The sequence below is a fragment of the Rhinoderma darwinii genome, chromosome 1 (genome assembly GCF_050947455.1).
Source record: "Rhinoderma darwinii isolate aRhiDar2 chromosome 1, aRhiDar2.hap1, whole genome shotgun sequence".
Classification (NCBI taxonomy): Eukaryota; Metazoa; Chordata; class Amphibia; order Anura; family Rhinodermatidae; genus Rhinoderma; species Rhinoderma darwinii.
Window position 1 is genome coordinate 450,671,760 of NC_134687.1, and position 16,177 is coordinate 450,687,936.

The window sequence follows — 16,177 nt, forward strand, 5'->3', positions numbered from 1 at the left end:
AAAAATCAGTTATCATTAGGAGATTTGTTCAATAAAATTCGCATTATACTCCAACGGTTGATGGCTTGAAGATTATACTGACTGTCATTTGCATCGACTATTTAGGAAAATCAGCGAAAAATAACATTTGCATAATAATTTGGAACGCGGTGTATATATATATATATATATATATATATATGTAAACTCTGTCTTACATACATATGATCTTACACACAATCCACATAGCAGGAATAGACAGATCTAAGTATGCGAGATACCAGGGGGATCCCTGGTACGTTGCACAACTCCGTGCAACACGATAGGCCCTAACTACACACAATGAACATAGCAGAAATAGACGAGATACCATGTGGGTCCCTGGTATGTAGAATAGCCCCATGCATGACTGGACAAGTATATATAATATATACTTAGGGGCAAACCGCCATGACATCAGTCAAGAACTGTTGAGTGTGAAGATAGGGGCGCTTTGCCTTGCGCCCAATTTCCGCTTCTACTTTAATTACCGACAGAACTGGTCCCGGCAGAAAGAAAAAAACTGTATTAAAATCACATAAAAAAACAACATGGCTACAAAGGGTAAAGGGTAATAGGTATGTGGTGATACTTACAGAGTCTTTTGCGTTGTGTCCTCGTCGCCTTCTCCCATTCCTCTTCATGGAGTTGAGCAGACACTTCTTCCCAGGCCCAGTCCTTCACATTCTTACCCTGGTAACTACCCTTGCGCTTGTCCCAAATACATGGGCGCTAATGCACCAGGGCGATTAACTTCTCTACTAGAAGAACTGGCAGAGACATGCTTGTTCCACTGTAGTCTGCTGTGTAATGTGAATAAATTAATTAAAGTCCCATGGGTCGCATATAGGTAATTTGTCCGCAATTGTGGATACACACGGACGTATGCTGTCTGCAATTTCCACGGTCCCATAGACTTCTAATGACCTCAGCCTGGATCCGTAAAAAGAATGGTCGCGTGCATGGGGCCATTGAAATTAATGGGTCCGCAATTTATCCGCAAAATTGTGAATACATTTCGGCCGCAAAAAGAGGGTCGTGTGCACAAGGCCTTAGGGATATTTCATATGTCAATTAGTTTGGCCAATCTGCAATCACAATTGTTTATTGTACATCAACTTTATCTGCCCCCTAAACTTCTAGTTAAAATGAACTCTAGAAGAGATAGCAGATGCCCCAAATGTAGGATAGAGGAAGCCGATTGGATCCACCTCTTATGGAGATGCCTGAAATTATATAGCTTTTGTGTAGAAGTCATCAAGGTTATTAACCCTATTATGTACCAGGACGTGCAGGTACGTCATGGTGTGGGGGTTGAAGCATGGAGGGGGATCATGCACTAAGCCAGCTCCATACGCCGCGGGTGTCAGCTGTGTATTACAGCTAACAACTCGCACTAATGGGCAAAAACAGAGAACGCTCTGATCCTGGCCGCTTAAAAAACTCAGATGCTGCGGTAAATAGCGAGACATCTAAGCCATTAGAAAGAGGGGAGTTATCGCGAGGTGCCGTTGGCTGTCATGGCAGCCCGGGGGCCTAATAAAGGTTCCCAGGTCTGCCTTCTTTCTGCCTCTGTAAAAGTACTGCCTCTGGAATTAGTATTGCAGTGTATTAAACGAGTGATCTGACAATCGCTGGTTCAAATCCCCTAGGGGGACTAATAAAAAAAAAAAATCCTAATAATTAAATAAAGTTTGCAGTAGTGTACAAAAAATAAAAAAATATTAAAAATTCCAAAAATATCCTTCTCCCATTTTTCCTCCAAAGTAATGTAAAAAACAAAAAAATTAATAAAATTGGTATTGTCACGTCTGTAAAATTCATAATTAAGACAATATAATATTATTTAACATGTACGGTGAACGCTGTAAAAAAAATTTTTTTTAAAAGACCAGAATCGCTGTTTTCTGTCACCTTAGTGTTAAAAATGTCACCTTAGCGCAAAAAGTCGTATGTACCCAAAAATGGTACCAATAAAAACGACAGCTGATCCTGCAGAAAATAAGCCCTTACACCGCTCAATCGATGAAAAAGTAAAAAATTATGGCTATTAACAAATAGATTTTTCTTTGAAAAAGTAGTAAAACATTACAAAAACGATATAAATTTGGTATCGCCGTAATCGAATTCAGCCACAGAATAAAGTTAATTTGTCGTTTTTAACGCAAGGTGAAAAACTTAAAAACAAAGCCCCCCCCCAAAAAAAACTGGAGGATCGCAGGTTTTTTCTAATTCCACCCGACAAATTAAAAAAATTCAGTTTCGCAATACATTATATGGTACTTTAAATAGTGGCAATAGAAACACCAACTCCTCTCGCAAAAAATAAACCTTCACACCACTTCATTGATGGAAAAATAAAAAAGTTATGGCTCTTGGAAGGCGGGGGTGAAAAGCCAAAAAACAAAAAATGGATTGGACTTTAAGGGGTTAATATAACTTTTAACTGTGAACTATTTCCTGAAAGTACATTATGCATCCTGGGTGTCTCTGATATTATACTAACACAAAAAAATACAATTGCCACCAAAAAAAAAACTGCTTCATGCAGCTAGAAAACGTATTTCTAGGTATTCACTATCCTTGGCCACAATATCATTATGGAATATTTATGGAATTTTCTATACTATTATACAGAAAATAGGAAGATGTCAAGAGGACTAAGCTAAGGACGCTCTTAGAAAACTGGAAGCTATAGAGCGACTCCCTCCCTACTAATTTCCCTTCCCTTTTTCCCATCTCTAGCTTGAACTTGATGGAAATGTGTCTTTTTTCAACCGTACTAACTATGTAACTAACAAAAAACATTTTTTCCAACGTGATAAAAATCCTTTTCTTTTTTTCCAATAACCTTTTGTTTCCTACATTGTGGCAGGCAGAGGGGTTTGGTGGGTCGGTCAAAATTATAGATTAAACATTGGTATTGTAATGATAGGGGTAGGGAAACGGACAAGTGAGCCCTAATCTACCCGCCACTCTGTCCCTGCCTACTTGCAACGACCCGCCCTAGGCGACGGGGTACAACTGGGCGGCGGTCCCTACGCTCAGTAAGTGCACGAGACAAACAGACAATGGTACACAAGCTAAGGGAAATGGGGCAGTTGCCCACGGCAACACCGTGAGCAACAAGGGAGGTGAACGAGCCGAGTCAAACCAGGAGTGTACGAGGTACCAAACGCAGAGCAGGAGAGTAGTCAGTAAGCCAGGGTCAGTATGGAGCAGGATCAAATAGTCAGGAGCTGTAGCTGGGCCAGAAAACCACACGAGAAGAATCACAAGCACTGGAGGAACAGGAAAGGCAGGTATAAATAGACAGAGGGCGGGAGCTAGCTGAGTCTGGCCAGGCTGCGATAGGCTCTCCCACTCCTAAGCCTGCCAGCCTGAGTGGTGGAAGCTGGAGTCAGTCTCAGAGACATAGACTCAGGTGCCAACTGATTACCTATGGGCGTTAACCCCGCTGTGCCTGGCAGATCCTTTACAGGTATCTGGTATTTTGTGTAAACTATTTGCATAAGACTGATATAAATTATTGTTATGTACTGCATATGAAAAGAAAATATTTGTAAAAAAAATAAATAAATAAAGATGTTAATGGCATATCACTAGGATTTGCCATAAATGTCTGATTGGTGAAGGTCCAACCACTGTGACTCCGACCAATTGCTAAATAGTAGTCATGTATTACCGCATGGTGGCGGTTCAAGGGGTTAAAACTACCTGACAGATTCCCATTAAATATACAATAAATTTAAAACAATTCCATCTGCCCTGCAATTTTGTTATTATAAAAATAAGCCTATATAATTACAGCTCCAGAACCAAGCTCATACATATATACAGTACCAAAATCAAGCTCAGTACATATATACAGTACCAGAACCAACCTCAGTACATATATATATAGCACCAGAACCAAGCTCAGTTCATATATACAGCACCAGAACAAAGCTCATTACATAATATAAAGCACCAAAACCAAGCTCAGTACATAAATACAGTAGTAGAACCAAGCTCAGCATATAAATACAACACCAGAACCAAGCTCAGTACATAAATACAACACCAGAACAAAGCTCAGTACATAAATACAGCACCAGAACGAAGCTCAGTACATAAATACAACACCAGAACAAAGCTCATTATATATAAACACATCACCAGAACCAAGCTCAGTACATATATACAACATCAGAACCAAGCTCAGTACATAATTACAACACCAGAACCAAGCTCAGTACATAAATACAGCACCAGAACCAAGCTCAGTATATAAATACAACACCAGAACCAAGCACAGTACATAAATACAGCACCAAAACCAAGCTCAGTATATAAATACAGCACCAGAACCAAGATCAATACATAAATACAGCACCAGCACGAATACAGCTCAATTTAGTGCAACCTCTGCCGTATAGGTTTGTATGGCGTAAAACTACAGCTCCTGGCATGGCCCGAACAATGGTAAAGATATGCTGGGAGTTGCAGTTTCCCAAAAAATCATACCACCCATCATCTCGCTGCAGATAGAGGCTGAATAAACATTTACATTAAGTGATGTTTTCTCAGATTCTAGTTGTTCTTTTTCTTTTTTCTTCTACATCCGTTCCAGACCTCTATGGTGACCTCTCCCGGCCACAGAACATTTCTACAGTTTGCTGCTCAGATGTCTTCAGCGTCTCACTTTTCAAACATTTCTGCACCTATAAACGAAGATAAAATTCTCATGGTGCCACACACTACGCACCTAAATATAATAGCACCATACACTGCACCTCTAATTATAATAGCGCCATACACTGTGTTCCTGATTATAATATCCGATTATAATAGCACGATATACTGTGTTCCTGATTATAATAGTGCAATGTGTCCCCCCCCCACACACACACAGTGTCCCCTGTAGATAGTGCCCCCATAGAGCTCCCTGTAGATATTGCCCCCCATAGAGCCCACTGTAGACAGTGCCCCACATACATAGTGCCCCCCATAGAGCCTCCTGTAGATACTGCCTCCCATAGAGCCCCTTGTAGACAGTGCCCCTATAGATAGTGCCCTACATAGATCCCCCTGTAGAAAGTGGCCTACATAGATTCCCCTGTGGATAGTGCCCCACATACAGCCCCCTGTAGATAGTGCCCCACATACAGCCCCCTGTAGATAGTGCCCCACATATAGCCCCATGTAATCAATGCCCCACATATAGCCCCCCTGTAGATAGTGCCAACTGTAGATAGTGCCCTAAATAGAGCCCCCTGTAGATGGTGGCCTACATAGATCCCCCTGTAGACAGTAGCCCCTGTAGATAGTGCCCCTCATACAGCCCCTATAGATAGTGCCCCACATACAGCCCCCTGTAGATAGTGCCCCACATATAGCCCTCATGTAGATAATGGACCACATATAGCCCCACTGTAGATAGTGCCCCACATACAGCCCCCCTGTAGATAGTGGCCCTGTAGATAGTGCCCCACATATAGCCCCATGTAGTCATTGCCCCACATATAGCCCCCCTGTAGATAGTGCCACCTGTAGATAGTGCCCTAAATAGATCCCCCTGTAGATGGTGGCCTACATAGATCCCCCTGTAGATATTAGCCCCTGTAGATAGTGCCCCTCATACAGCCCCTATAGATAGTGCCCCACATACAGCCCACTGTAGATAGTGCCCCACATATAGCCCCATGTAATCAATGCCCCACATATAGCCCCCCTGTAGATAGTGCCAACTGTAGATAGTGCCCTAAATAGATCCCCCTGTAGATGGTGGCCTACATAGATCCACCTGTAGATAGTAGCCCCTGTAGATAGTGCCCCTCATACAGCCCCTATAGATAGTGCCCCACATACAGCCCCCTGTAGATAGTGCCCCACATATAGCCCTCATGTAGATAATGGACCACATATAGCCCCCTGTAGATAGTGCCCCACATACAGCCCCCCTGTAGATAGTGGCCCTGTAGATAGTGCCCCACATATAGCCCCATGTAGTCATTGCCCCACATATAGCCCCCCTGTAGATAGTGCCACCTGTAGATAGTGCCCTAAATAGATCCCCCTGTAGATGGTGGCCTACATAGATCCACCTGTAGATATTAGCCCCTGTAGATAGTGCCCCTCATACAGCCCCTATAGATAGTGCCCCACATACAGCCCCCTGTAGATAGTGCCCCACATATATCCCTCATGTAGATAATGCCCCACATATAGCCCCCCTGTAGATAGTGCCCCACATACAGCCCCCCTGTAGATAGTGGCCCTGTAGATAGTGCCCCACATATAGCCCCCAGTAGATAGTACCCCCCATGTAGCCCCCCTGTAGATAGTGCTCCACATATAACCCCCCCTCATAGTTCTCTACTTATAGCCCACCTGTAGATAGTGAACCACATATAGCCCCACCTGTAGATAGTGCCCCACATATGTCATTCTGCCCTGCCAATCAACGCCTTTCAACGACGCAAGCAGGGTGATGACATCATCGCGCCGCTTCCGTCATTAAAAGGCTTATGCAGTGCATATGCATGTAATTGTATCTGTGTCCTATAGTGCAGGATGGGGTGGCGGCTGGTTTCAGTAGTGCCGCCACCCCCTCAGAGAGGCGGCAGGCTGCCGCCTGAGACGCGATTCTCATCTTGCCTCATGGCCCTGGCAGCAGTTCTAGAAAAGGAATATGCCACTCTATCTCCTGTGGGCTCCCCTCAGCTTTTCCAGAGGCTGCAGAGTTGATTTCTAGCAACATACCATCAATATGTTTACTGAGACAATCCCTTTACACATTTACATTGTAAAAGAAAGATTTTTTTATTGCCTCTGTTCACACTGTTGGTAGAAGCTGTCCTTCAGGAATTCTATCACACTTTTAACCAAGAATAGTGCAAAAAAGATGTTGCCATCAAGTCAAATTGCATGTGTTAACACCCGTTCTTTGGTATGGTTTTATAGATGTGGTGGTAATGCAGCTTCCTGGTACATGACTATCTGAACATGTGAACATGCCTTTAGGGAAGAGAATTAGATGAGCATTTATTTTTTCTGTTTCTGCTATGAAATTCAAAGCAAAGCAACAAAACGTAGGTCAAATTAAAACATTTTTTTTATTTAACACTAGTTATATTAGGATAGGCTTCAGATTTTTTTCTTATAAATTCTTAATCTGTAAATATACTCTAATTGATGTTACATAAAAGACTATTAGAATGACAATGTCCCAAGTAATGTGTATAAAAGACAAATCAAACTGTAAGCACAATGCCTGCCCGGCAAATTTACATTTAGACTTAGTTCACATCTGCGTCGTGGCTTCCGTTTATAACGAAAGCCATGAGACATTGCTGGATACGTCTTATAATGGGGTCTGTCAAGTTCCTGCCAAAGTGTCCGTCATTTTGACAGGACAAAGTTTTCCTTCCAAATTTGATGGAAGCTGCGACGGAAGCTACGAACTGAGTCGCCAACATAGATTTGAACATAGCCTAATTGGGTTGTCCCACGACTAAGGCCTCATGCACACGACTGTAGTGGTGTGCACGGCCGTGATTTGCGGCTCAGACGGCCCCGGAGTGTCACCTGCGGGCCGTCCGCAAATCGCGGGCTGTGCACTTGGCCGTGTGCATTCATTTTAATGAGCCTGGACCGCAAAATGCGTCCGTAATAAGACATGTCCTATCTTTTTGCAGTCCAGGCTCCCAGGCAATGCACGGACGGTGGAAACCACGGTCGTGTGCATGGGCCCATTGAAATGGATGGGGCTGCAATTCACCTGCAGATTTGCACGTAAATTGCGGCCGCAAAAATACGTTCATGTGCATGGGGCCTAAATATTACATTTTTAAAATGCTCCTGTGTGTAGATATTGCTATTATATGCTTCTTATTGCACCCCCCTGGTTTTCTCTTGACTCATTTTCAGAACATTCAACCTAATGTGTCTAATGCTTATGGTCACACATGCTCAGTAGCTCAGTCCCACTATCCAATCATATTGTGCAGGTTAGCAAATAGGAATCGGTGCACTAGAAACGGCTTATTTTTACTAGCACTGAACACATTTGGTGGACATCCATAGAGGGAATTAAAAGAAAATCAGGGGGCGACATAGACACAAGAAAAATGTTTTAAAAAATTATTTTAATTGAATTTTTTTTATGATATAATATTTAATTGTGGGATATCTTTAACAAGATGACAACAGCATGCTTCTTACCTTAAGGGAGATTGTGGCAGTAAGTAAAGTCAATGTCAGAGCCAAGATCACATAGTTCACCCACAGCAGCGTTTTTCTGCCCAGACGATCAATGAGGAAGCCCTGTAAAAAGCCAATAAAGAAACACTATAAGGACAAAGCTATCGGGACACCCACATATTACACTTACAGCAGCTTTTATGACATCCCATTCTAAATCCATAGGAATTAATATGGAGTTACTCCCCCCGTTGCAGCAAAAACAGCTTCCACTCTTCTTGGAATGTTTTCTACAAGATTTTTGAGTGTGTCTGTGGGAATTTTTGCCCATTCATCCAGAAGAGCATTTGTGAGGTCATATACTGATGTTGGACAAGAGGGCCTGGCTCGCAATCTCCATTCTAGTTCATCCCAAATCTTTTCGATGCGGTTGAGGTCAGGGCTCTGTGCGGGCCAGTCACGTCTGCCACACCAAACTCACCCAACCATACCGTTATGGACATTGCTTTGTGCACTGGGACACAGACATGCTGAACAGAAAAGAGCCTTCCCCAAACTGTTCCCACAACGTTGGAAGCATAAGATTGTCCAAAATGTCTTGGTATGCTGGAGCATTGAGATTTACCTTCACTGGAACTAAGGGGCCTAGACCAACCCCTGAAAAACAACCCCATAGCATTATCCCTCCTCCACCAAACTTTACAGTTGGCAAAATGCAGTCAGGCAGGTAACGTTCTACTGGCATTCATCAAACACAGACTCATACATCAGACTGCCACATAGAGAAGCGTGATACATCACTCCACAGAACACGTTTCCACTGCTCCAGAGTCCAGTGGCGGCGTACTTTACACTACTCCATTCGATACTTGGCATTGTGCTTGTTGGTGTATTGCTTGCATGCAGCTACTTGGCCGTGGAAACCCATGCCATGAAGCTCCCGAGCACAGTTTTTGTGTAGATGTTAATGCTAGAGGAGGTTTGGAACTTTGCAGTTATTGAGTCAGCAATGGTCGACCCAGCTCTGTAACTTTACATGGTCTGCTACTTCATGGCTGAGTTGCTGTGGTTTCTAAACTCTTCCACTTTGCAATAATACTGCTCACAGTTGATCGTGGAACATCTAGGAGGGAAAAAAATTCACGAACTGACTTGTAGCAACGGTGGAATCCTATTACAGTACCACGCTGGAATTCTGTGAGTTCTTTAGAAAGACCTATTCTTTCATAAATGTGTGTACTGGCAGACTGCATGGCTAGGTGCTTGATTTTATACACTTGTGGCAATGGGACTGAATAAAACGCCTGAATTCAATGATAAAGAGCTGTGTCCCAATACTTTTGACCATAAATTGTATTAAAAGCAAGAAAAACGTTCACTATACAATCATTAATATGTGGTGGACACCAAACTGTGGCCAATACTTACACACAGAACTGTTGTGAGAATTTCTGTGATCCCAATTCCAAGAGAGACATATGGTGCCTCATTGGCTGGAATACCTGCATTCTGGAAAACGTCATAGGCATAGAAATAAACCTGCCATTAGATGAAAAAAAGAAATTCTTAGGTGGAGACATTAAATGTGAAACTTTAGAAATAAAATAAGTTTATGGCATTTAAGAAAAGCTCTATGTACTGATAGAATATTCATCATTTCACAGAACTCTTGTTTTTGTCTGTCAGCAAATAGCTTTAAGGGGGTTGTCCACGACCGGACATCTGATGACCCATTCACAGGGGAGGGCATCAGTATATGATCGGTGCGGGTCCGACACCCTGCAACGATCAGCTGTTTCGGCTGCCTCCGGGCGCCGAATGTTTTGAACGGTATGCAGTAGTTGGTGCCGGAAGCAGATGGCTCCAACCACTGCATAGCGGCCATTCTGCAGAACTGTAGCTCTGCTTTTATTTTTAATTCTTTTGTAAACTTTTTTTTAAAATGCATCCCAAGTGTTCTGGATTCTGCAGGACAATCTTAGATTATTAGCATTGTCCTGCCTTCTTTGACACCAGTGGCGGATCCTCATAAGGTGCGGCCCTCTCATGCCTGGTGGCGTCGCTAGCACCGGAGGGCCACATTCACTTGTATCTGCGTCCTCAGGATGCAGATACAAATAAATATTATAGGCTGCAGGCCACCTTAGGCCTGCAACCTATAAGACGCGGGTAAGACTCCCAGCGCAGGCCGGTGTGATGACATCACGGCATTACGCTAGTCTGTGCAAGCGTCCCGGGTGGGGCTATGTGGCAATATACAGGACGGGATTGCTGTGTAGCACTATATACAAGGGGGGGCTGTGTAGCACTATATACAAGGGGGAGCTGTGTGGCACTATATAAAAGGGAGGGGGGCTGTATAGGACTATATACAAGGGAGGGGGGGCTGTATGGCACTATATACAAGGGGGTGCTTTGTGGCACTATATACAAGGGAGGGGGGCTGTATGGCACTATATACAAGGGAGGGGGCTGTAAGGCACTTTATACAAGGGAGGGGGCTGTGTGGCTCTATATACAAGGGAGGTAGGCTGTGTGGTACTATATACAGGGGGGCTTGTGTGGCACTATATACAAGGGGGCTGTGTGGCACTATATAGAAAGAAAGGGGGGCCTGTGTGGCACTATGCACAAGGGAGGGGGGCTGTGTGGCACTATAAACAAGGGAGGGGACTGTGTGCCAATATATACACGGCGGGGCTGTATGGCATAATATACAAGGGGGGCTGTGTGGCACTATATACAAGGGTGGGCTGTGCGGCACTATATACAAGGGGGGCTGTGTGGCACTATTTACAAGAGGGGAGGGCTGTGTGGCGCTATCTACAGGGGTTTGTGTGTGGCACTATTTACAGGGGTCTGTGTGGCACTATCTACAGGGGGTCTGTGTGGCTCTATCTACACTAGTGGTGTGGGGCGCTATATACAGAGGGTCTGTGTGGCGATACTTACAGAGGACTGTGTGGTGCTATATACACGGGGTCTGTGTGTGCTGCTATCTACAGGGGGACTGTGTGTGGCGCTATCTACAGGTGTGTGTGGCGATATCCACAGGGGGTGTGTGGTGCGCTCTACAAGGGGGGTTGTGAGGCGCTATCTATAGGGGGCTGTGTGTGATGCTGTCTAAAGGGGGAGGTGTGTGGCGCTATCTATAGGGGGCGGTGGGATGCTATCTACAGGGGCTGTGTGTGGTGCTATCTAAAAGGACTATGTGTGACGCTATCATCCGGGGCTGTGTGGTGCTATACACAGGGGGTGTGTGGTGCTCTCTACAAGGGGGGCTGTGTGACGCTATCTAAAGGGGGCTGTGTGTGGCGCTATTGACAGGTGTGTGTGGCGCTATCCACAGGGGGGTGCTCTCTACAAGGGGGTTGTGTGGCGCTATCTACAGGGGCTGTGTGTGGCGCTATCTACAGGGACTGTGTGTGACGCCAACTACCAGGGCTGTGTGTGGTGCTATCTACAGGGGGTGGATGTGATGCTATCTGCATTGGCTGTGTTTGGCGCTATCTACAGGGTGTGTGTGTGTGTGTGTGTGTGTGTGTGTGTGTGTGTGTGTGTAGTGCTATCTACAGGGGCTGTGTGTGGCACTATGGAAAGGGGGCACTGTGTATGTGGTGCTTCACAGTGCTTGACACAATTATATCCAGGGTGCACAGTGTTTGGTACTATTTTATTCAGAGGCGCAGTGTTTGGTACTATTATATTATGGGGCACAGTGTGTGGCACCATGATAATTTTATCTTTATTTATATGTGTGGAAATGTTGGAAAAGTGAAGAGTCGAAGGTGCAATAAAGCCATGAGGAAGGACGTGGTGTACGTCTGAAATGCGTAGGCACCTTACCCATATTTTTACCCTTGCATTCGGGAATGATCTTGTTTTAAATCATCCAAATAAAATTGGAACTACGTTCTATTTTAAATTTGACTGCGCTGGACCATCTACTTTTGTTCGTTCCTTCTGTCTTCAACATCGTGAGCCGTCACGGAGATCCAGGCGCAGAGCGCAGTGAAAGTCTGCATCAAGGTGAGCTGGAGGATCCCTCCTACAGATTGTTTGTATAGCCTATGATCACCCTGGACTATAAAAAGGGCTCTGCCCTTTTTTTCCTTGCCTGGGCGTTGTTGTGTACACCCATGTTAGTCTTAGCAAATTGTCCCTTAGTGTTATCCTGTTCCCGTTGTTCCCGTGCCCTGCTACCTGTATCCTGTATCCCATGTTATATTTGTTCCTGTGCTACGTCTGGTGTCACCTGCCACGCCTGCTATCATCCGCCACGTGTGGCGTCATCTGCCTTCAAGTTCATCTGTGCCTAAGCCTCTGCTACTGTCTGGACTATCAAAGGTACTCTTGTACTAGGACTCTTGTTTGGCCAGCTGCTACTCCGCTACGGCGGTGCGGCCTAGTGGGTCCACATACCACCGGATCGTGACATACTGTATATAGATGCGCAATAGTGTTTTTATCTTTGTACTGTTCAAGTCGTTATTGTGACTGCCGGACAGGTTGCCTTCCTCTATTAGTCGCCCCTAAATACAAATACTCTTTTCTGTGCAGGTGCCTTGGTGTTATGATCACATAAAAACACATCTAGAACTAAAAACACAGTTTTTTTCGTATTTTAATTAAACACAGAAATGTGGTTTGCTATAGTGTTATATTTGAAAAGAGAAAAATTGTGCATAAATGTCTGTGTTGTGACCCAAACAAATCTTAGAACAAGACCATTTATAACCATTATTTACTGTTGTACATTTATTGATCAGAAAAAGACATTTGATGGCCGATATATATGGCACAAGAGGAGAACTTGTTGGAACTCATCCAAGAATGTAAGAATGTTTATATTTGATTCTATAAATTAAAGGGGTTTCCCAGGCATATACAAGTTTAGACTCTATTCATATGTAAGTGAGCTTTACTTATATATAAAGTGATGCTCTGGCACCCAGATGCACCGTTCCGCTAGTTTCTTCACCTGTCACGTGACCCCCGAGTTCATATAATGGACGGGTCATGTAAATCACACCCAGCCCAAATCCCTCTCTCTGCTTCATGACATCTAAACCCCTTCCTCTACTCCTCTGCATGATGCATTATAACAGCAAGGGCTGGTGAATCTCGGGGGCGGCAGCAGGATTCATTTTCAATTGACTGCACATGCGCAGTAAACATGAAGAGAATAGGGAAGACTGTAAGCAGGGAGATGGATTCGAGTCACATGTCTGGATAATACGACGACCACTGGGGGGGGGGTTTAGGAGCTACTGCAGCGGATGAGAGGTGGTTGTTACCACTGACTTCTAATGAAGAGGTGGGGCTGACAACATCACGTGACTGGCGGTGAAACGTAAGGAACGGCGCATCTGACCATGGGAGCGACCTTTAATATGTAAGTAACACTGAATTCTATATTAATCTAGCCGAATGTGTTCTTTGCCAACAAAACCCATTTAACTGTCAATTTGGCACAAGATCTGAAAACCATTTAATTGTGAATCTATCCCAGACAATGCAAAATATAATCAGACCTAGTGAGGAAAAAATAGAAGATACATAAAATGAGAATAAAATAATTACCGCATTGATGCCTATAAGTTGTATTGCTCCACAAATTAACAGCAGTGTGATCATCTGCCAGCGCACTGTGCGATCCACCAGAAGATCCTTCAAACCTTTGGTCTGCTCTCCTACTGCCTCTTTCTCTGTCAACATGTTCTCAAATTCTAGACTATGTTCTCCTGGACCCCAGAGCTGCTGCATAGCTGAGGGGAAAAAGTGAAACAATTGAAATCTGAGGTAACAATGTGTAGAATACAACTACGATACTGAAAACAGTGGAACCTCACTATACCTTTTAGGCAACCATCTTTGTCACCTTTGTCAATAAGAAGGTATCTGGGAGACTCTGGGAAAAAGGGCAATGTCACCAACTGAATGAGTGCTGGAACAGCACTACATGACAAAAGGTAGGGCCACAATTCCTCTGTCCCCAATAATTCCCTAGAATCAAATTGGATAAGATTACAGTTAGTATGATGGAAAGGTATGTGATTTGAGCTCCAAAAAGAGGTAAAAAGATACATATGGTTCATACTAACAAAATAAAACACAGCTAACATATCATGAATACATAGGGATCTAATAAAAGCCTTAAAAATTTTTTATTGACAGTACCTAAGTCCAATAACGAACCCCATCAACCTTCCAATGGCAATGGCGAAAGAGACAGATACAGTGACCATTCCACGTTTACTCTGAGGGGCACACTCACCAATATACATTGAGTGAAGATTCAGACTAACACCTAGAACAAAACAGCAATATGGAGGCATATAGTAAGAAAAAGACAATTAATTAATACTGCTTTTCAAGGAAAGTATACACTATATCCTCTATCATTTGTCAAATCTGGTATGTCTGACTTTATCAGAGAATAACTCTGTGAAAGTTTTGAATATCCAAGTAATTCTGACATTGTTTTTTCGTCACATGTTGTACTTTATTTTAGTGGTAAAAGTAGACTGATACAATTTGCGGAAATTAATTAAAAAATAAAAAAATGGAAGAAATTTTATAAAAATTACCATTTTCTCCTATTTTTAACTGCAATATGTCACATATGTACACACATACTGTACAATTTTTTTAATTAAATATATATTTCTATCTTTTTACTCTATTTTGACAGCACTTTTGAAAAAATAAAATAAATTTTCAGCAATTTAGAAGACTTACAAATTGAATAATCATTTTATACATTTTGAAGTATATTTTGTTTTCCTGAACCAAGCCAGGTTTTCAGAGGCTCATAGGTCTCAGAGTGATGGAAACCCCCACAAATGACCCCATTTAGAAAACTAGACCCCTTAAGGTATTTACCTAGGGGTATAGTAAGTATTTTGACCCCACAGTTTTTTGCTAAATTGAATACATAGCAGGTGTAAAAAATAATAATTTCACTTTTTTTTTCATAAAAGTATCAGTTTGAAGACCAATTTATTTGTAAAGCGACCATGAAAATGAAGAAACACACCCCAAAATCTATCACCCTGTTTCTCCTGTTTTCAAAAATACCCACATTGTGGCCCTAATGCACTGCCTGGACACACGGCAGGGCCCAAAAGGAAGGGAGCAACCGGAGGCTTTCAGGACTCATATTTTGCTTGAAAATGTTTTAGGCCCCACTGTACATTTGGAGAGGCTTTGAGCTGCCAGAACGATAGAAACTCCCCATAAACGACCCCATTTAGAAAACTAGACCCCATAAGGTATTTAGGGGTATAGTAAGTATTTTGACCCCACCGTTTTTTGCTAAATTTAATGCATAACAGGTGAAAAAAAAAATGATTTCACTTTTTTCATAAAAGTATCAGTTTGAAGACCGATTTCTTTGTAAAGCGAACATGAGAATGAAGAAACACACACCAAAATCTATCACCCTGTTTCTCCTGTTTTCAAAAATACCCACATTGTGGCCCTAATGCACTGCCTGGACACACGGCAGGGCCCAAAAGGAAGGGAGCAACCGGAGGCTTTCAGGACTCATATTTTGCTTGAAAATGTTTTAGGCCCCACTGTACATTTGGAGAGGCTTTGAGATGCCAGAACGATTCGCTAAATATATTGGAATTAGTCTGTAAAAATTAAAATGTACTTTTTTTCTGAAACAACATAGAAATTTTTATTATTTACAAGGAATAACGAAGAAAATGCACCCCAATATTTGTAAAGCAATGTCTCCCGATTACGACAATACCCCATATGTGGTAATAAACTGCTGTTTGGACCCACAGCATGGCTCAGAAGGGAAGGAGCGCCATTTGGATTTTTTATTTTGCTGGAATAGTTTTCGGTGCCATGTCGCATTTGCAATGCACTGGAGGGACCAAAACAGTGGAAGCCCACCAAAAGTGACCCCATTTTGGAAAAACCTTCAAGGAATTTTTCTAGGGGTATAGTGAGCATTTAC

General features: G+C 43.0%; 1 protein-coding gene across 1 annotated transcript in view; it reads right to left on the reverse strand.

The window, feature by feature from the left end:
* The window catches only part of LOC142743404 (solute carrier family 2, facilitated glucose transporter member 11-like), a 92,646-nt gene that overhangs the window by 48,047 nt on the left and 28,422 nt on the right, over positions 1 to 16,177 (reverse strand). Inside the window, exons 5-9 of the mRNA XM_075854153.1 lie at positions 14,383 to 14,512; positions 14,060 to 14,208; positions 13,786 to 13,970; positions 9,631 to 9,741; positions 8,224 to 8,325 (exon numbers count right to left, since the gene is read on the reverse strand). Of these exons, the coding sequence (XP_075710268.1) occupies positions 8,224 to 8,325; positions 9,631 to 9,741; positions 13,786 to 13,970; positions 14,060 to 14,208; positions 14,383 to 14,512 (677 nt within the window). The remainder of the gene's footprint in view (positions 1 to 8,223; positions 8,326 to 9,630; positions 9,742 to 13,785; positions 13,971 to 14,059; positions 14,209 to 14,382; positions 14,513 to 16,177) is intronic.